Consider the following 22,500-nt stretch of genomic DNA (forward strand, 5'->3'; position numbering starts at 1 on the left):
ACCTGTTGCCACAAGAAAAGGGCAACCAGTGAAGAACAAACACCATTGTAAATACAACCCCTATTTATGCTTATTTATTTTCCCTTGTGTACTTTAACCATTTGTACATTGTTAAAACACTGTACATATATAATATGACATTTGTAACGTCTTTATTGTTTTGAAACTTCTGTGTGTAATGTTTACTGTTTATTTTTATTGTTTATTTAACTTTAGTATATTATCTACCTCACTTGCTTTGGCAATGTTAACACATGTTTCCCATGCCAATAAAGGCCCTTGAATTGAATTGAATTGAGAGAGAGCGTCCAGCTTTTTTCTCTCTCTGTCCACTTCAACTGGTGACATGTGGCTAACTATCACAGAGGTGGAAACCAAATAAAGGCCCTTCCTCGTGCTATGTCACTTCAGTGGCATGCCTTTCAGGTTCTGTAGTAAACCTTTGGTGGACAAGGCAGCCTATCTCTCTATCTTCACCTGACTTGGACAAGGCAGCCTATCTCTCTATCTTCACCTGACTTGGACAAGGCAGCCTATCTCTCTATCTTCACCTGACTTGGACAAGGCAGCCTATCTCTCTATCTTCACCTGACTTGGACAAGGCAGCCTATCTCTCTATCTTCACCTGACTTGGACAAGGCAGCCTATCTCTCTATCTTCACCTGACTTGGACAAGGCAGCCTATCTCTCTATCTTCACCTGACTTGGACAAGGCAGCCTATCTCTCTATCTTCACCTGACTTGGACAAGGCAGCCTATCTCTCTATCTTCACCTGACTTGGACAAGGCAGCCTATCTCTCTATTTTCACCTGACTTGGACAAGGCAGCCTATCTCTCTATTTTCACCTGACTTGGACAACGCAGTCTATCTCTCTATCTTCACCTGACTTGGACAAGGCAGCCTATCTCTCTATTTTCACCTGACTTGGACAAGGCAGCCTATCTCTCTATTTTCACCTGACTTGGACAACGCAGTCTATCTCTCTATCTTCACCTGACTTGGACAAGGCAGCCTATCTCTCTATTTTCACCTGACTTGGACAAGGCAGCCTATCTCTCTAACTTCACCTGCTTTTGAAGCCAATATGAAAATGTGTGAGGAACATTGTTGCCCCAGAGGTGACTGTGTATAATGTCACATAGGTGTTATGACGTTAATCTAAATGTACATCTACCCCACATGGTTTCCAGGCCAGTGTAAGTGACATTCATCATCGTCCTCACCATCATCATCATGGTCTCCCGCTGACCTTTCTCGTCCACTCTCTCCTCCTCCACCCACCATCAACCATCATCATCACTGTCTCCCACTGACCTGAGTTCTCCTCCACCCACCATCAACCACCATCATCATCACTGTCTCCCACTGACCTGAGTTCTCCTCCACCCACCATCAACCACCATCATCATCACTGTCTCCCACTGACCTGAGTTCTCCTCCACCCACCATCAACCATCATCATCACTGTCTCCCACTGACCTGAGTTCTCGTCCACTCTCTCCTCCACCGTATGGTCCTTCTGGTGAACCCATTCACTGTTGCACTTGAAGTAAATCTGAGTGGCGGGCGTGGCCTTGCAATAGAGATTGACTGGTTTGTTCTTGACGATGTACGCCTCCTCGGGCTCCATCAGGAAGTGGGGGAGAGGCTCCGGGGGGTCCGAGGGAAAGGTCTCGGGCAGCTCTCCCAACCCCAGGAAGTCATCTTCATCTCTCACTGCAGAGAGAGAAAGGGGGAGGGAGATGGGAGGGGAGAGAGAGAGAGAGAGAGAGAGAGAGAGGGGAGGGAGGGAGGGAGATGGGAGGGGAGAGAGAGAGAGAGAGAGAGAGAGAGAGAGGGGGGAGATGGGGGGGAGAGAGAGAGAGAGAGAGCGAGAGAGAGAGAAGGGATTATGCCTTATACTAAATATCAGCGTTATGATTAATATGTTAGACAATTTCTCTGCAAATACCTGCAAATATCAACCATGCTTGTCCTCAATACTGACCACCACATAAAAACTTCCCCAAATCCTATTAAATTAACAACAATTGTATCTTCTTCACATTTTATTGAGAAATAGTAATTGTCACGGAAAAGCTTCCTTTCATGATCAGCTCTGACATTTTCGCTGATGAAGGTTCTAGAAGGTTCTACAAAATATGCAGCAGAGAGATAGTAGTGGCTTTGTCTCCAGTGATTATGGTAATGTTAGTGCCTGTGTTATTATTTGGGAAGCGTGTTTCCATAGCTACGCCTGACACAGGACTTGTGAGAATCAACAATAACAGTGGAAGGTGTTAACCCAGCGGTTGTCAAACTAGGGGTCGCAACCCCACGCGTGGTCGCCTGATATGAAAATGGTGTCGTGGGAGAATTTCCAAAATCCTGAAGAAAAAGAATAGATACAAGCAAAAAATATATAACATTCTAATATCGTCTTTGTATCTCAAAATCTTTGTAATGTGGTTTTCACTTTAAAAATCTAAATGAAAATGATTCCAATCTAAAAGATCTAATTCAACCAGAGAGCACCCTTAGATCATGGGATAAGAATGTACTTGATGGTTGCACTTGAACCATTCTCATGGTGAATGGCTAGTCCTGCTACGTTATGAAACCCACACACTACTGCAGAGACTTTGATAATACCGGCCACAATTAATAAGGTGAATACAATGTCTAAGGAGACGGAGGCACAGAAACTCAAATCAATGCCTTCGTCAGATAACACTGTTAAACTAATAATTTATGCTATTGCTAGCAATCAAGAGTAAACTGACTGAACAACTCAAAAACTCCCCAGCTTATGGTCTCCAAATGGGCGTCAGATGTGAGGGCCGAGATACATCAAACCACATCCACTGTGCGCCCGCCTGTTTGTAAAACTATGTGGAGATATGCGATCAGAGTATGACAATGTTCTATTTCACACCGAGGCCTGGTGGTTATCGAGGAGGAGTGTTGGAAAGATGTTTCACTTTGACAGAGGAACTGATGGATGTAAAAAAAAAATGTTTTGAATTGGTTGACTTTCTGTGTAATGAAAAGAAAATGTGATATATTTGGGAAACTGAATGAACTGAACGCAAGAATGCAGGTGAGTGACTTAATCAGTGGATTCAGAGAGAAATAATTTTTATTGGAGAGAGTGTTTCAGAAGCGAACCGTGCGAACCGTTCCCTCTGGCTGTGCATGTTTCTAACAGGAAACAGCATCAAGTAAATGTCTGTCACGAGTGATGACTGCTCACCTCCAACACTTGGAAGAGCACTTTGGTACCTACTTCCCAATCCATTTGACTGTGATCCTGTCTCAGTTGACATGCCGGTAAGCAGTGGTGGAAAAAGTATCCAATTGTCATACTTGAGTCAAAGATACCTTCATAGAAAATGACTCAAGTAAAAGTGAAAGTCACCCAGTAAAATACTACTTTAGTAAAAGTCTAAAAGTATTCGATTTCAAATATACTGAAGTATCAAAAGTAAATGTAATTGCTAAAATATACTTAAGTATATTTAAAATTCCTTATATTAAGTAAATCATTTACAAATGACACATTTGTGTTTAGTAAGTCCACCAGATCAGAGGATGACGTACACCAGGAAGAGTATGATGTACTCTTGGTAAGTGTCCTATCCTGTAGTACCAGTATCTGTCACATGACCGAAATCAGGCAGACAACGCATTCACGGGTCACTGAGGAGTTTTGGTTCCTGACTCAAAGGGAACACACTGCCGTCTCCCTCTGAGCATTAAAAGTCATGGTACCCTTCGCCAGTCCATATCTGTGTGTAGCTGGATTCAGTGCTCTCGTCTGCATTACAACCAAATATTGATCCAGGTTGGATGTGACAGCAGAGATGAGGTGCGCACTGTGGACCACGCTCCCCCCGACTTCGAGAAGCCACGCCCCCTGACTTCAAGAAGCCACGCCCCCTGACTTTGAAAAGCCACACCCCTAACTTTGAGAAGCCATGCCCCCTGACATCAAGAAGCTCCGACACGACATGCATCCAGCACACCCATCTCATTAGTGGTGGTGAGATAAGAGACATTATGGCAGACTTATTTACAATTGACTGTCATAGCCCCACATTAAAAGTACAGTATGTGACAGAGAGTTGAGAAGACAATCAGAAATACCGTTAGAATGTTTTTGACTGCCATAGCCCCAAATAAAAACGTTAACATTGGCTGTTAATTACATCCTTTTTTTCACATGGTTGGGATCTCGAGCATTTTACAAAATGGGGTCATGGCCCCAAAAAGTTTGGGGAACCCCTGTGTTAAACCATGTTCATAGTTAGCCATTGTTATGTAAATATCTCCCAAAAAGTTCCAGTGGACTGAGCAGATCAACCAAGGCCCCAGTGAGTCGCTGGACCTTGACCATGGTGGAGGAAAACACTAGTCTGAAGCTTTTTGGTAAAACTCCAGGGAAAATCCCCAATGAAAATGTTCTCTAAACTAATTCTAAACGCCTCTAATATCTCTGAAATATTTCCCTCCATTTCCGACAAAACGCCCACCGCTGGCTTCCCCAATCAGCATAGGTCACAGAGTGGGATGCTACGAGAGTCAGTGATTCACCAAAGCTCTGAAGAATTCCAGGCGACGTACATACATGAGTGGTCTGACAACAAATCTGCATCCCAAATAGCACTCTATTCACCATTCCCTCTACAGTGCACTACTTTTGACCAGGGCTCTCTAAATAGGGTGCCATTTGGGACTTAAACCCTTGATGTACAGTATATACTCTTAGCTGTGCTTATGCTCTAGCCTGTAATTTCCATGTGCTTCGTCATCGGGCCAGGTCTCATTAGGTTCCACTATAGCGCCCTCTTCTCACCTGGAGTCTGTCATCCAGTCTGTCAACTAGTCTGTCAACCAGTCTGTCAACCTTCTAACTCACCGAGACATTTAGCCGTCATGTGGAGCTCTGGCACTCAGGATCTCATTTCTCAACACTATAGCTCCAGCTTCAAGTCCTTATCCCTCTTTGAATGCTGGGCACCCAAGGCGATCAGGCGTTCAGGGCGTTTAGTATGCACGTAAAAAAAAACAAGACTGTTAAGAAAAACAACTTCTGCTCTAATAAATAAGAAAAATATGAAAAGGTTTGGCGTTGGTTTTATTTGATTTGTTACGTAATGAAGTTATTTTTGTAACACATTTTCTTCAGTTTTTCTCTCTCACTTTGGCTAATTCCCGCTCTCTTTTAAACCCATTCTCACCCCTCATCTGTCATTCCCTGAGCGGGATGGGTCCATTGCTCAAAAGCGGCAGGCCTAAATTATTGATTGGCACATGAAACAGGATCGTGAAAGGGGGACGGCTCATTCGTCAGACGCGGCAGCTTTATCACTCTGTGTAATTCACCCCTGTCCTGGTCTCCTCCTATCTTCCATCCCTCCTTCCCCCTTCCTCCCCAAGCCAAGTGCCTCTGACAGGGCTGCCAGTCTAGGCTGACTGGGTGACTTACTGAGCAGTACAGGCAGTCAAAGGACACACACACACACATACAGAATGTCCTAAAGATGTGATCATCAATAGAGTTCCTGGAGGCAGACAGATTGCAGAAAACAGAGAAGAGCAGAGAACAGGAAGGGCCCTAAAGGCATGGTGGTAAACAGAGAACAGGAAGGGCCCTAAAGGCATGGTAGTAAACAGAGAACAGGAAGGGCCCTAAAGGCATGGTAGTGAACAGAGAACAGGAAGGGCCCTAAAGGCATGGTAGTAAACAGAGAACAGGGAGGTAAACAGAGAACAGGAAGGGCCCTAAAGGCATGGTAGTAAACAGAGAACAGGAAGGGCCCTAAAGGCATGGTAGTAAACAGAGAACAGGAAGGGCCCTAAAGGCATGGTAGTAAACAGAGAACAGGAAGGGCCCTAAAGGCATGGTAGTAAACAGAGAACAGGAAGGGCCCTAAAGGCATGGTAGTAAACAGAGAACAGGAAGGGCCCTAAAGGCATGGTAGTAAACAGAGAACAGAGGGCCCCTAAAGGCATGGTAGTAAACAGAGAGGGCCCCTAAAGGCAAGAGAACAGAGAGGGCCCCTAAAGGCATGGTAGTAAACAGAGAACAGGACAGGGCCCCTAAAGGCATGGTAGTAAACAGAGCACAGGAAGGGCCCTAAAGGCATGGTAGTAAACAGAGAACAGAGAGGGCCCCTAAAGGCATGGTAGTAAACAGAGAACAGGAAGGGCCCTAAAGGCATGGTAGTAAACAGAGAACAGGCAGGCCCCTAAAGGCATGGTAGTAAATAGAGAACAGGCAGGCCCCTAAAGGCATGGTAGTAAACAGAGAACAGGAAGGCCCTAAAGGCATGGTAGTAAACAGAGAACAGGCAGGCCCCTAAAGGCATGGTAGTAAACAGAGAACAGGGAGGGCCCCTAAAGGCATGGTAGTAAACAGAGAACAGGGAGGGCCCCTAAAGGCATGGTAGTAAACAGTCCATAACTCCTCTCTACCACTGTAACATCATCCCGTCACGGCAATAGTAGCAATAAGTAGAACAGTCCCTGTGACCACTTCAATAAAATATATGATCTTCCTATATGAACTTCAAGCTGGGTCCACCCATACAAAAATATTCAGTATAAACACATGATTGAATGTCACTTTGGATAAAAACGTCTACTAAATGGGATATATTTGATATACAGTGGATATATATATTTTTTTTTTTGCAAAAACAAAATGTAATTTCTAAGGATTATAGACATCAGTAGTTTAGTTATTACATTGGTCAACTACCTGGTAAATACATTGATATTAATAATTTGGGTATTTCTTCTGTGATGAGGTGCTTTCAGTATATGCAGTAGTTGATTCATGAATATGGTTAGTATTACTGAATAGGACAATGTATGAATAAGGAAGTGTTATAGAGCATTATGGGTAATATGGTACATCATGCTACAGACAACATGGTTACATAGGACTGTAAGCTAAAGGATTGGCATTTGTTCCATTCAGCACTCTATGGCGTCCCAAAGGTTCCATTCAGCACTCTATGGAGTCCCAAAGGTTCCATTCAGCCCTATATCGCGTCCCAAAGGTTCCATTCAGCACTCTATGGCGTCCCAAAGGTTCCATTCAGCACTCTATGGCGTCCCAAAGGTTCCATTCAGCACTCTATGGCGTCCCAAAGGTTCCATTCAGCCCTGTATGGATGCGTACCAAATAGCACCCTATTCCCTATATAGTGCACTACTTTTGAGCCGAGCCCTATGACATTTGGGACGCAGGCTAAACCTCTCACATCTACCCACACCTCTCCATCAGATTTGTGACACGACAGCAACAACACTTGACTCCTGGCACAGGGATCTCGAGTTCGCGACATAATGCTTCCCCAGACATCTCATCTCTTCACCCTTTATCTGGAGGGGGTGAAGGGGTTGAGGGGTTTGGAGTGAAGGGGCCCCTTCTTGTGGAACACTCCCTTGATGACATATCTGGGCAGTAGTCGTGGCAGCCGTGAGGTAATGCTATCCTTATCATATCCACAGGATCAGCTGCAGCTGCAGACCAGAACCCTGACCCTATCCGTCTGTCTATCTGTGCCAGAGACTCCCACCTACCCCCAGTTCTATCCCCCTCCGGGCCCAACTACCCCAACCATCCCTAAGAAAATAAAACCAGGGTGATCGCTATCTCAGACAGACTCGCATATCTTTTTCATACAATTGCACAGACATACATTTGCACAGCTACACAAATACTATGCAAGCCAACAAAGGTAAGATTTAAGACTCCCAAGCGGCGCAGAGGTCTACACACTTCGCTACAGGCACTGCATCTCAGTGCAAGAGGTGCCACTACAATCCCTGGTTCGAATCCAGTCTGTATAACATCCGGCTGTGATTGAGAGTCCCATAGGGCGGCGCACAATTGGCCCAGCGTTGTCCAGGTTAGGCCGGGGTAGGCCATCATTGTAAATAACAATTTTTTCTAAACTGACTTGCCTAATTAAATAAAAAGTGACTAGGTAACAGGATAGATGATAAATAGTAGCAGCAGCATATATGATTAGTCTAAAGAGGGTCAATGCAGATAGTCCGGGTATCGATTGGTTAACTATTTAACTACTTAGGGCCTTGCTCTGACACCGCCTGGTATAGAAGTCATGGATGGCAGGGAACTTGGCCCCAGTGATGTACTGGGCCGTAGGCACAACCCTCTGTAGCGCCTTGCGGTCGGATGCCAAGCAGTTGCCATATCAAGCGGTGATGCAGCCAGTCAATATGCTCTCAATGATGTAGAACCTTTTGAGGATCTGAGAGGACCCATGCTGAATATGTTAAGCCTCCTGAGGGGGAAGAGGGGTTGTCTTGCCTTCTTCACGACTATGTTGGTAATTCATGATAATTCCTTAGTGATGTGGACACGGAGGAACTTGAAGCTCTCGAGCCGCTCCACTACAGCCCGTCGATGAGGATGGAGGCGTGCTCAGCCGTCCGTTTCCTGTAGTAAACGATCAGCTCCTTTGTCTTGCTGACGTTGAGGGAGAAATTGTTGTCCTGGCAGCTCATCGTCATTGTGATTAGGCCAATCACCGACGTGTCACAAGAAAACTTAATGATGGTGTTGGGATTATGTATGGCCACACAGTCGTGGGTGTACAGGGAGTACAGGAGGGGTCTAAGTACACACGGCTAAGGGGCCCCTGTGTTGATGGTCAGTGTGGCAGATGTGTTGTTGCCTACCCTCACCACCTGGGGGCGGCCCGTCAAGAAGTCCAGGATCCAGTTTCAGAGGGAGGAGTTCAGTCCCAGGATCCTAAGATTAATGATGAGCTTTGAGGGCACTATTGTGTTGAACGCTGAGCTGTAGTCAATTAAACACATTCTCACATTGGTGTTCCTCTTATCCAGGTGGGAGAGAGCAGTGTGGAGTGCATTAGAGATTGCGTCATCTGTTGATCTGTTGGGGTGGATTGCAACTTGTGTGTTTGTCCAGGGTGTCTGGGATGATGGTGTTGATGTGAGCCATGACCAGCCTTTCAAAGCATTTCATGGCTACAGATGTGAGTGCTACGGGGCAAAGGTCATTTAGACAGGTTACCTTGGCATTCTTGGGCACAGGGACAATGGTGGTCTGCTTGAAACATGTAGGTATTAAAGACTAGGTCAGTTAGAGGTTGAACATATCAGTGAAGACACTAGCCAGCTGGTCAGCGCATGCTCTGAGTAAGCGTCCTGGTAATCTGTCCTGCGGCCTTGTGAATATTAACCTGTTTGACAGTCTTATTCACATCGGCTAGGGAGAGCGAGATCGAGATCGCACAGCCGTCTGGACCAGCTGGTGCTCTCATGCATGGTTCAGTTTCAGTTTCCCTGGATTAAAATCACAAGAAAATAGGAGCGATGCCTCTGAGTGTGCATTTTCTTGTTTGCTTATGGCCCTATGCCTGTATTAGTGCCAGCATCAGGTTGTGGTGGTACATAGACAGAGGTCGTCCAGTTAGTTCTCCAGAGATGGTACATTTGTCAATAAAAAAGAGGGTAGAGGTGGTTTATTTACTGGCCTTTGTAGTCTCTTCAGGGATCCCGCTCATTTGCCTCTCTTGAGCCGTCTATTCCTCTTTCGAGTCAGGTCAATTAGGGCCTGGTCCTCAATGAGCAGTAAATCCACATCTGCCGACTCGTCTGATGTCCAGTAGCTGTTTTCGGTCATAGGATACGATGGCAGAGATGTTAGGTACAATAAAAAGTGAAGATCAGAGTAAAAAAACAGAAACAAACAGAATTGGTCAGGAGCATGTAAAACGGCAGCTATCCACTGCAGCGCCATCTGGGAGCATTGGTGGCTTTTATGTGTGATGTCGTGCTTTGGCAACGGCAGTGTGGAGATAGACACATGTACTTCCGGCGCCGACAGAGATGGCCGCCTCGCTTCGCGTTCCTAGGAAACTATGCAGTTTTTTGTTTTTTTACGTGTTATTTCTTACATTAGTACCCCAGGTCATCTTAGGTTTCTTTACATACAGCCGAGAAGAACTACTGAATATAAGATCAGCGTCAACTCACCATCAGTACGACCAAGAATATGTTTTTCGTGATGCGGATCCTGTGTTCTGCCTTACAACCAGTGTAACCGAGTGGATCACATGCAGCGACCAAAAAAAAAAAAAAAAACGACTCAGAAAAAGAGGGAAACGAGCGGTCTTCTGGTCAGACTCCGGAGACGGGCACATCGTGCACCACTCCCTAGCATTCTTCTTGCCAATGTCCAGTCTCTTGACAACAAGGTTGATGAAATCCGAGCAAGGGTAGCATTCCAGAGGGACATCAGAGACTGTAACGTTCTTTGCTTCACGGAAACATGGCTAACTGGAGAGACGCAATCCGAAGCGGTGCAGCCAGCGGGTTTCTCCACGCATCGCGCCGACAGAAACAAACATCTTTCTGGTAAGAAGACGGGCGGGGGCGTATGTCTTATGGCCAACGTGACATGGTGTGATGAAAGAAACATACAGGAACTCAAATCCTTCTGTTCACCTGATTTAGAATTCCTCACAATCAAATGTAGACCGCATTATCTACCAAGAGAATTCTCTTCGATTATAATCACATTATAATCACTCTTCGATATATCCCCCCAAACAGACACATCGATGGCTCTGAACGAACTTTATTTAACTCTCTGCAAACTGGAAACGATTTATCCGGAGGCTGCATTCATTGTAGCTGGGGATTTTAACAAGGCTAATCTGAAAACAAGACTCCCTAAATTTTATCAGCATATCGATTGCGCAACCAGGGGTGGAAAGACCCTGGATCATTGTTACTCTAACTTCCGCGACGCATATAAGGCCCTGCCCCGCCCCCTTTCGGAAAAGCTGACCACGACTCCATTTTGTTGATCCCTGCCTACAGACAGAAACTAAAACAAGAAGCTCCCACGCTGAGGTCTGTCCAACGCTGGTCCGACCAAGCTGACTCCACACTCCAAGACTGCTTCCATCACGTGGACTGGGAGATGTTTCGTATTGCGTCAGACAACAACATTGACGAATACGCTGATTCGGTGTGCGAGTTCATTAGAACGTGCGTTGAAGATGTCGTTCCCATAGCAATGATTAAAACATTCCCTAACCAGAAACCGTGGATTGATGGCAGCATTCGTGTGAAACTGAAGGCACGAACCACTGCTTTTAATCAGGGCAAGGTGTCTGGTAACATGACTGAATACAAACAGTGCAGCTATTCCCTCCGCAAGGCTATCAAACAAGCTAAGCGCCAGTACAGAGACAAAGTAGAATCTCAATTCAACGGCTCAGACACAAGAGGTATGTGGCAGGGTCTACAGTCAATCACGGACTACAGGAAGAAACCCAGCCCAGTCACGGACCAGGATGTCTTGCTCCCAGGCAGACTAAATAACTTTTTTGCCCGCTTTGAGGACAATACAGTGCCACTGACACGGCCTGCAACGGAAACATGCGGTCTCTCCTTCACTGCAGCCGAAGTGAGTAAGACATTTAAACGTGTTAACCCTCGCAAGGCTGCAGGCCCAGACGGCATCCCCAGCCGCGTCCTCAGAGCATGTGCAGACCAGCTGGCCGGTGTGTTTACGGACATATTCAATCAATCCCTATACCAGTCTGCTGTTCCCACATGCTTCAAGAGGGCCACCATTGTTCCTGTTCCCAAGAAAGCTAAGGTAACTGAGCTAAACGACTACCGCCCCGTAGCACTCACATCCGTCATCATGAAGTGCTTTGAGAGACTAGTCAAGGACCATATCACCTCCACCCTACCTGACACCCTTGACCCACTCCAATTTGCTTACCGCCCAAATAGGTCCACAGACGATGCAATCTCAACCACACTGCACACTGCCCTAACCCATCTGGACAAGAGGAATACCTATGTGAGAATGCTGTTCATCGACTACAGCTCGGCATTCAACACCATAGTACCCTCCAAGCTCGTCATCAAGCTCGAGACCCTGGGTCTCGACCCCGCCCTGTGCAACTGGGTACTGGACTTCCTGACGGGCCGCCCCCAGGTGGTGAGGGTAGGCAACAACATCTCCTCCCCGCTGATCCTCAACTCTGGGGCCCCACAAGGGTGCGTTCTGAGCCCTCTCCTGTACTCCCTGTTCACCCACGACTGCGTGGCCATGCACGCCTCCAACTCAATCATCAAGTTTGCGGACGACACAACAGTGGTAGGCTTGATTACCAACAACGACGAGACGGCCTACAGGGAGGAGGTGAGGGCCCTCGGAGTGTGGTGTCAGGAAAATAACCTCACACTCAACGTCAAGAAAACTAAGGAGATGATTGTGGACTTCAGGAAACAGCAGAGGGAACACCCCCATCCACATCGATGGAACAGTAGTGGAGAGGGTAGCAAGTTTTAAGTTCCTCGGCATACACATCACAGACAAACTGAATTGGTCCACTCACACAGACAGCATCGTGAGGAAGGCGCAGCAGCGCCTCTTCAACCTCAGGAGGCTGAAGAAATTTGGTTTTGTCACCAAAAGCACTCACAAACTTCTACAGATGAACAATCGAGAGCATCCTGGCGGGCTGTATCACCGCCTGGTATGGCAACTGCACCGCCCTCAACCCTAAGGCTCTCCAGAGGGTAGTGAGGTCTGCACAACGCATCAGGGGGCAAACTACCTGCCCTCCAGGACACCTACACCACCCGATGCTACAGGAAGGCCATAAAGATCATCAAGGACATCAACCACCCGAGCCACTGCCTGTTCTCCCCGCTGCCATCCAGAAGGCGAGGTCAGTACAGGTGCATCAAAGCTGGGACGAGAGACTGAAAACAGCTTCTATCTCAAGGCCATCAGACTGTTAAACAGCCACCACTAACATTGAGTGGCTACTGCCAACACACTGTCAATGACACTGACTCTACTCCAGCCACTTTAATCATGGGAATTGATGGGAAATGATGTAAATATATCACTAGCCACTTTAAACAATGCTACCTTATATAATGTTACTTACCCTACATTGTTCATCTCATATGCATACGTTGATACTGTACTCTATATCATCGACTGCATCCTTATGTAATACATGTATCACTAGCCACTTTAACTATGCCACTTGGTTTACATACTTATCTCATATGTATATACTGTACTCGATATCATCTACTGTATCTTGCCTATGCTGCTCTGTACCATCACTCATTCATATATCCTTATGTACATATTCTTTATCCCCTTACACTGTGTATGACAGTAGTTTTTTGGGGGGAATTGTTAGTTAGATTACTTGCTCGTTATTACTGCATTGTCGGAACTAGAAGCACAAGCATTTCGCTACACTCGCATTAACATCTGCTAACCATGTGTATGTGACAAATAAAATTTGATTTGATTTGATTTGATGGCAGGAGGGCACTCGCATACTCACACTCTAGCCTGTTTATGTGCAGACCGGCGTTTAAACTTCCTTTTGATTCTTACCTCCAGAGTTCCCTTCAACCTGTTCTCTGTCCTCACAGTGGCACTGATCTTTCTGTCCACAATGTACCACACGGGACTGCCACTGGGAGCACTGCTGTTGTTGTTCTTGTTGTTGTTCTTCAACTTTTGTTTTATCTAAGAATAGGTTTGTTTTATCTAAGAATATGTTGGACACTTACAAACCGAGAGAAGAAAGCAGAAAGGGATATACGAGGTAAAAAATGATGCAGCCGAAAAATAATAAATTGAACTGACGTTACAAGAGCAGTAGAATGTCTTAGAAGAGTTACACCATCTTTGCATTAGAAGAGTTACACCATCTTTGCATTAGTGAGGTGGGTTGTAGAAAGACGGGCCACCTATTATTGATTCTGATAATGACCGTTCCTGGGGAAAGCAGGGTTAGAGTAGGGTCAGTAGTCCTCACAGGGCCTCAGGGGCCCTCAACGACATTCATGGCCAGTAGGGAAAGAGAAGAGGGCCTCTACTTGCTAGGACACTTTTAAACTCACCCAGCCTGAGACACCAGCATCCTGATGGTTTCCCCAAAATCCTGGTTGGAGGATTCACGGGATCAGGAGGGAAAATGCAGAAATCCTGGTTGGTGGATTCACGGGATCAGGAGGGAAAATGCAGGAAATCCTGGTTGGTGGATTCACGGGATCAGGAGGGAAAATGCAGGAAATCCTGGTTGGTGGTTTCACAGGATCAGGAGGGAATAAGCAGGAAATCCTGGTTGGTGGATTCACGTGATCAGGAGGGAAAATGCAGCAAATCCTGGATTCCTCCAAACAGGATTCCGGGAAAACCAGGGAATTTATTGAAAGTTCCCGAAATTGCGCAACCCTAGTTAAGGTGGTAGTGTATCAGAAGTCATGGAGGGAGTTATACCGTGCCTCTTTGGCCCGTTTGTAATGAATGCATGTGCGCACACACACAAGCACACTCGACACACGCACGCACACGCCTACACACAAGGGCTGCACTTTGATGTAATCTGAGGATCTTATCAGTCGCTTATCTAGAGCATTGTCTTCCCCCATCCCCGTACCCGCATTCTCACACACACACATACACACACACACACACACACACAATTCATTTACAGAATATTGGGAGTCAAATTCAGTCAAATTTTGAATTAATTAATAAATTCCTTTGAGAGTTCTTTGACAGTCTACACAGAGGCTCCCAGACTTAGACAGTCTACACAGAGGCTCAGACACTTTGACAGTCTGCACAGAGGCTCACAGACTTTGACAGTCTGCACAGAGGCTCAGACACTTTGACAGTCTGCACAGAGGCTCCCAGACTTTGACGGTCTACACAGAGGCTCAGACACTTTGACAGTCTGCTCAGAGGCTCGGACACTTTGACAGTCTGCACAGAGGCTCGGACACTTTGACAGTCTGCTCAGAGGCTCGGACACTTTGACAGTCTGCTCAGAGGCTCGGACACTGACTGTCTGCACAGAGGCTCCCAGACTTTGACGGTCTACACAGAGGCTCAGACACTTTGACAGTCTGCACAGAGGCTCCCAGACTTTGACAGTCTGCACAGAGGCTCAGACACTTTGACAGTCTGCACAGAGGCTCCCAGACTTTGACGGTCTACACAGAGGCTCAGACACTTTGACAGTCTGCTCAGAGGCTCGGACACTTTGACAGTCTGCACAGAGGCTCTGACACTTTGACAGTCTGCACAGAGGCTTAGACATTTTGACAGTCTACACAGAGGCTCCCAGACTTTGACAGTCTGCACAGAGGCTCAGACACATTGACAGTCTACACAGAGGCTCCCAGACTTTGACAGTCTGCACAGAGGCTCAGACACATTGACAGTCTACACAGAGGCTCCCAGACTTTGACAGTCTGCACAGAGGCTTAGACATTTGACAGTCTGCACAGAGGCTCCCAGACTTTGACAGTGGGAAGGAGAAAAAGCCCAGACTGACAGAATAATGAGATGAACACAGGAGATTCCAACATATTTGTATACATTTTTCCAACATATAAAGTTTGACCAACATATTAACATTTTTTCTACAATCTAACGCTGTGTAAAATGGCCTGTTTCCGAGTGCGTACATGTAAGTCAGAATATCTTTAACGATAAGAAGTAGAAGCTCATTATTGAGAAGTCTGAATACAAACAGAACTTGATCAGTCTTGATTAGTCGGCTCTGGAAGGTCATGGATCTTTACATGTGCTAATTTGCCCTTTGTCTATTGTACTCATATCACACACAGCATAGTGGAGACACTACACAGATCATTTCTGTCTTCAGTTGCTATGACACAGCTGTTTAGGGGGCAGACAAATAATGTCTGAGCTCAGTGCTATAATTCAACACTGTTCCGATTGGTGACAAGGTGTGCTGAGAGTCAGGAAGTTCAGGGAGTGAGTGTTTTAATACAAAAACAAGGGGAGTGATAGATATAGGGAAGATAATCAAGGAGATGATGGGATTCAGGTGAGTGTCATGAGCCTGACGATCTAGAGGCCAGAGAAGGCGTAAACATGACAAGATCCTTATTGTCACTCTGATCAATGGCATGTAAGTACTTGGTGCCATCAGGGCCTTTGTGTAGGTCATCTCTCATGACCGCCTGCTAACACCTTTCTCATTTAATCTACGTCAGTTTGCCAGACCAAGCTCTTGGGCAGTTAAAACCTTTCTCCTTAACTGAACTGAAACCATTGGCCTGCTCAAATGGAAAGCACCAGAAACCACATACTGGACCATAGTCCAAAACACATTTCTTCAAGTGGCTACGGAGGTGCATATTTGTGTGCAATACTGTTTTCCATACAACTTTAAAAAGCTCTCACAGAACGGTTGAACTGTTGTGACAATGAGCCTCTCCAACCTGCTCCAATGTGATACATCTTGCACGTGAGATGGTACGTGCTTTGACAAAATAGGTCCAACAATCATAATGGACATCCTCCACATGTCCCTTAAGCCACATTTTTTCATTATTGTGCATTGAAATGAGAAAACCCTGTTGAGATTCTAGCAGGTAGTTGGCCTGTCTGCTTTCAGTGCATCAACTATAAGATAAATATTTCTCACTATTACATCATCGAGCACACCAATATTCTTCCCAGAGGTTAAAACGTGTTTTGCTGCCACAGTAAGACTTAAGGGGAGTCTCTCCCATAGACACCAATGCGATAGCAGCTACGGCTGGACTTCTTGTACATGAACCAGAACATTATTTGCCAGTGACATGTCTCACTTCCTCTTCCATCTCGGTTCTTTAACTGACTTGCCTAGTTAGATAAAGGTTTAAAAAAAACTATTCCAACAACAACAGCAGCAGCAGCATCTATAGCAGACTAGTGACCTCACCGAAACGGACGACAGATGTTTGTCGAGTGTGACGGAATGAGCTTTCCGCAAGTTCAATATTGCTCAATCTAATTTTAAATAAGCATGAATTGAGCAATAAAAAGCCCCGCTCGTGGTGTTCTTGAAACGGATGACAGTAACGGATTACAGTAACAGGTCCTTTGTGATCAGTTGCTCCCCAACAGTGCAGATGGAGAGTGGCGCATGACAGATTTTGAAGGTGAGTCGTCCCATAAAGACATGTAACATAGTTCTACATTTGACAATTTCCTCAAGGATGTTGATGCATAGTGTACAACCATCGCTAATACACAACACGGACTCCTCAGACGCAGCTGCAAATCGGTAATTGGGCTGAAGTAGAAAGGCCTAAGATGTGGAAAACCCCAGGCCTAAGATGTGGAAAACCCCAGGCCTAAGATGTGGAAAACCCCAGGCCTAAGATGTGGAAAACCCTAGGCCTAAGATGTGGAAAACCCCAGGCCTAAGATGTGGAAAACCCCAGGCCTAAGATGTGGAAAACCCCAGGCCTAAGATGTGGAAAACCCCTGGCCTAAGATGTGGAAAACCCCAGGCCTAAGATGTGGAAAACCCCAGGCCTAAGATGTGGAAAAAACCCCAGGCCTAATATGTGGAAAACCTCAGGCCTAAGATGTGGAAAACCCCAGGCCTAAGATGTGGAAAACCCCAGGCCTAAGATGTGGAAAACCCCAGGCCTAAGATGTGGAAAACCCCAGGCCTAAGATGTGGAAAACCCCAGGCCTAAGATGTGGAAAACCCCAGGCCTAAGATGTGGAAAACCCCAGGCCTAAGATGTGGAAAACACCAGGCCTAAGATGTGGAAAACCCCAGGCCTAAGATGTGGAAAACACCAGGCCTAAGATGTGGAAAACCCCAGGCCTAAGATGTGGAAAACACCAGGCCTAAGATGTGGAAAACCCCAGGCCTAAGATGTGGAAAACACCAGGCCTAAGATGTGGAAAACCCCAGGCCTAAGATGTGGAAAACACCAGACAGAGAAAACAAAGGATTGGGACATAGAAAAGCTACAGGGACGTTGCCAGGGATATGTTAGTTTATAAATGTAAACCAATCCCTACATTTTAAATACAGTACCGAATTTTGAAAAGTTGAGACTTGTTCCACCGATTTTAGTCTGCTTTTTCTTTTTTTTTTTGCTTTGAGATTTGGGTCGGCAGGCAGGTAGCCTAGTGGTTAGAGTGTAGAGGAGGCAGGTAGCCTAGTGGTTAGAGTGTAGAGGAGGCAGGTAGCCTAGTGGTTAGAGTGTTGGACTAGGAACCGGAAGGTTGCAAGTTCAAACCCCCGAGCTGACAAGGTACAAATCTGTCGTTCTGCCCCTGAACAGGCAGTTAACCCACTGTTCCTAGGCTGTCATTGAAAATAATAATTTGTTCTTAACTGACTTGCCTGGTTAAATAAAGGTAAAAAAAAAAAAAAAAAATCCAGTCTTGTTTATTGGGCAAAATAACTTATTGTCTCCTGAAAATTCACAGGCTCTGGTAAAGTGGTCAAAAGAACTCTCTGCTGAAGAGAAGCAGCGCTTTGCAGGGGGCAACTGAAGACATGATGTCTGATGTGGAGACAGACCCAGAGGACCCCCATGCATTTTTAATGACCCCCCCACCCTGTCTCTCCTCTGAGTTTCAGGAATGAATTGCGTCAGCAGACCGGAAAAGGGCCAAGCTCTTATGGAGAGAAAAGGCAACGTCAGATTGAAAACCTGAGCAACCGTCCACATCCACCGCATTCCTACCCAGAACATCTGATTGTGAATGAAACCACAGACAAAAATCACCTGCACCTTCACTGACTCTTCACACCTGCATCTCAAGAGACGTTTTGCACTGCCTCTGACTCACTCACCCACCCTTACACACACACATAACAGACCCTTACACACACACATACCAGACCCTTACACACACACATACCAGACCCTTACACACACACATAACAGACCCTTACACACACACATACCAGACCCTTACACACACACATACCAGACCCTTACACACACACATAACAGACCCTTACACACACACATACCAGACCCTTACACACACACATACCAGACCCTTACACACACACATAACAGACCCTTACACACACACATAACAGACCCTTACACACACACATACCAGACCCTTACACACACACATAACATTACCACCCTCTTCTTTGACCTACATATTTTTGATAGTGTATTTTCCGATAAATCTGTATTGCACTGTTGAGGAGAGCTTAGGTTAAATAAAAATAAAAAATACTATTTTGATCGCTGTCTGTCTTTCAAACTTAGCTTGTGGGTATCCTCACGCTTGGCATGCAGGTCATTCTTTAGAGAGGTTGTGATTCTGGTTTGGTTGTCTGACTGGAAGTGTTTGAGTGGGTGGTTACAATCACACGAGGAGGCTACACAAAACAAATAAACAACCATTTTGGTAATGCCTTTAGGAGACTGCTATAAGACAGCATAAATGTCTAACCAGGAAGTGGCTACAAGACTTTTACAAATGGCAAAAGTTATCTCTCGCACTCTCTTGCCCTCCCTCCCTTCCTCCCTCCCTCCCTTTCCCCCGTGTCGTATATGTCAAGTGGTTGAGATCATTACGATAGAGAACACCAAAACAACGGCACGGTGCTTGGAGTCGATAACATTCACAGCAATACTATGCTGGCTTTGAGAACAGACTGCATGGGGGAATGCGGGTTGCCTTTTGACAGGCGCGATGGCGTCAGCAGATCCAAGGGTGGCGCAGGTTCAAAACCAATCTGGCAACGTTGGCACCGCATACCGATGTGTCACATCTCGGCTGAAACGAAACACCAGGTGGTCCCTCGTTGCTCCATTTCAAACTTCATCATACTGTTCGCCTCAAATATTAGCCTGGTGTCATCAACCAGCTACAGAGTACCAGAGAGCAATGCACGATACGAGTGTTACTCACCCAAAGGAAAACACAGTCTCTGAAAGAGCATGGTAGAAATACAACGCAGGGATGTTTCATCTTGTTTAGCGAGGAACAGTGAATTTGCTAAAAACGTCCTCACAAAGGTTGTCATGAATACAGACAGACAACTATTCATGGTTTGTGTGCTGAAAAAGCACTATGTAAGGTTGATAACCCTATGACCCCAAAAAGCACTATGTAAGGTTGATAACCCTACCACCCCAAAAAGCACTATGTAAGGTTGATAACCCTACCACCCCAAAAAGCACTATGTAAGGTTGATAACCCTACCACCCCAAAAAGCACTATGTAAGGTTGATAACCCTACCACCCCAAAAAGCACTATGTAAGGTTGATAACCCTACCACCCCAAAAAGCACTATGTAAGGTTGATAACCCTACCACCCCAAAAAGCACTATGTAAGGTTGATAACCCTATGACCCCAAAAAGCACTATGTAAGGTTGATAACCCTATGACCCCAAAAAGCACTATGTAAGGTTGATAACCCTATGACCCCAAAAAGCACTATGTAAGGTTGATAACCCTACCACCCCAAAAAGCACTATGTAAGGTTGATAACCCTACCACCCCAAAAAGCACTATGTAAGGTTGATAACCCTACCACCCCAAAAAGCACTATGTAAGGTTGATAACCCTATGACCCCAAAAAGCACTATGTAAGGTTGATAACCCTACCACCCCAAAAAGCACTATGTAAGGTTGATAACCCTATGACCCCAAAAAGCACTATGTAAGGTTGATAACCCTACCACCCCAAAAAGCACTATGTAAGGTTGATAACCCTATGACCCCAAAAAGCACTATGTAAGGTTGATAACCCTATGACCCCAAAAAGCACTATGTAAGGTTGATAACCCTACCACCCCAAAAAGCACTATGTAAGGTTGATAACCCTATGACCCCAAAAAGCACTATGTAAGGTTGATAACCCTATGACCCCAAAAAGCACCATGTAAGGTTGATAACCCTATGACCCCAAAAAGCACTAACCCTATGAATGTAAGGTTGATAACCCTATGACCCCAAAAAGCACTATGTAAGGTTGATAACCCTATGACCCCAAAAAGCACTATGTAAGGTTGATAACCCTATGACCCCAAAAAGCACTATGTAAGGTTGATAACCCTATGACCCCAAAAAGCACTATGTAAGGTTGATAACCCTACCACCCCAAAAAGCACTATGTAAGGTTGATAACCCTACCACCCCAAAAAGCACTATGTAAGGTTGATAACCCTACCACCCCAAAAAGCACTATGTAAGGTTGATAACCCTACCACCCCAAAAAAAAAGCACTATGTAAGGTTGATAACCCTACCACCCCAAAAGCACTATGTAAGGTTGATAACCCTACCCCCAAAAGCACTACGTAAGGTTGATAACCCTATGACCCCAAAAAGCACTATGTAAGGTTGATAACCCTACCACCCCAAAAAGCACTATGTAAGGTTGATAACCCTACCACCCCAAAAAGCACTATGTAAGGTTGATAACCCTACCACCCCAAAAAGCACTACGTAAGGTTGATAACCCTATGACCCCAAAAAGCACTATGTAAGGTTGATAACCCTATGACCCCAAAAAGCACCGTAAGGTTGATAACCCTACCACCCCAAAAAGCACTATGTAAGGTTGATAACCCTATGACCCCAAAAAGCACTATGTAAGGTTGATAACCCTACCACCCCAAAAAGCACTATGTAAGGTTGATAACCCTACCACCCCCACCTACACCTGCAAGGAAGTAACAAAAGAATGCACTGCGGTCAAATTAAGATAGTCAAAATTATTTTATGTCTATGGTAAATACTGTTAATAATCTTAATAAATAATTGGAAACAAAATAGTACATTATAAAAAATATATTATATCTCACTTTGTATAGCCACCATGACAAGAGTTCTTTGTGTGAAGTGCACTAGAGTATCTATAATTGCAGTGGAATTGCACCGGCAGCATTTCCTATTGATTCCACTGAGGATTTTGGAGTGTCTGACCTGCGTCCCATTGCACCTTATTTCCTTTATAGTGAACAGAACCCTATTGGCCCTGGTCAAAAGTAGTGCACTATGAAGGGAATAGGGTGCCATCTGGGATACACCCTCTGTCGGTCTATACTTTGTATATAAGAACGTGTGGTTCTGGGTGTTTTCTACTGATAGAGAACTGGAGGGCCCTCTACAGCGTGCCATTGATTACCTGCCTGCAACAGCCCGGCAACAGCCTATTGATTGGACGATATGTAATACACAGCAGCTTAAAATATCAGATGATCGGCCCTGGAAACATTCAGCATACAGATGTAGGATCTTAATTTGACCACTCTTTTGTTGCTGTGAATTTTCAAGCACAGCAGGAAATGCAAAACTGTAGTGTATTCAAGGTTTAAAAAAGTGTCTAAAGTTTGTAATTTTCACTTTAAAACTAAAACGCCACAATTGAAAATACAGTGGATTCGGAAAGTACTCAGACCACTTGACTTTTTCCACATTTTGTTGTTACAGCCTTATTCTAAAATGGATTAAAAGAAAACACAATACCCCATAATGACAAAGCAGAAACCGTGTTTTAGAAACGTTTGCAAATGTATTAAAAAGAAAAAACTGAACGATCACATTTACACAAGTACTCAGACCCTTTACTGAGTACTTTGGGTATTACACAACAAGCTTGGCACACCTGTATTTGGGGAGTTTCTCCCATTCTTCTCTGC

General features: G+C 45.3%; 1 protein-coding gene across 2 annotated transcripts in view; it reads right to left on the bottom strand.

The window, feature by feature from the left end:
• LOC112248197 (netrin receptor UNC5C) overlaps positions 1-22,500 on the bottom strand; it is a 346,978-nt gene that overhangs the window by 148,197 nt on the left and 176,281 nt on the right. For both annotated transcript variants that reach the window (XM_042320299.1, XM_042320300.1), the window contains exon 2: positions 1,482-1,718. In XM_042320299.1, the coding sequence (XP_042176233.1) occupies positions 1,482-1,718 (237 nt within the window). The remainder of the gene's footprint in view (positions 1-1,481; positions 1,719-22,500) is intronic.

This window comes from Oncorhynchus tshawytscha, linkage group LG04 (genome assembly GCF_018296145.1).
Source record: "Oncorhynchus tshawytscha isolate Ot180627B linkage group LG04, Otsh_v2.0, whole genome shotgun sequence".
NCBI lineage: Eukaryota > Metazoa > Chordata > Actinopteri > Salmoniformes > Salmonidae > Oncorhynchus > Oncorhynchus tshawytscha.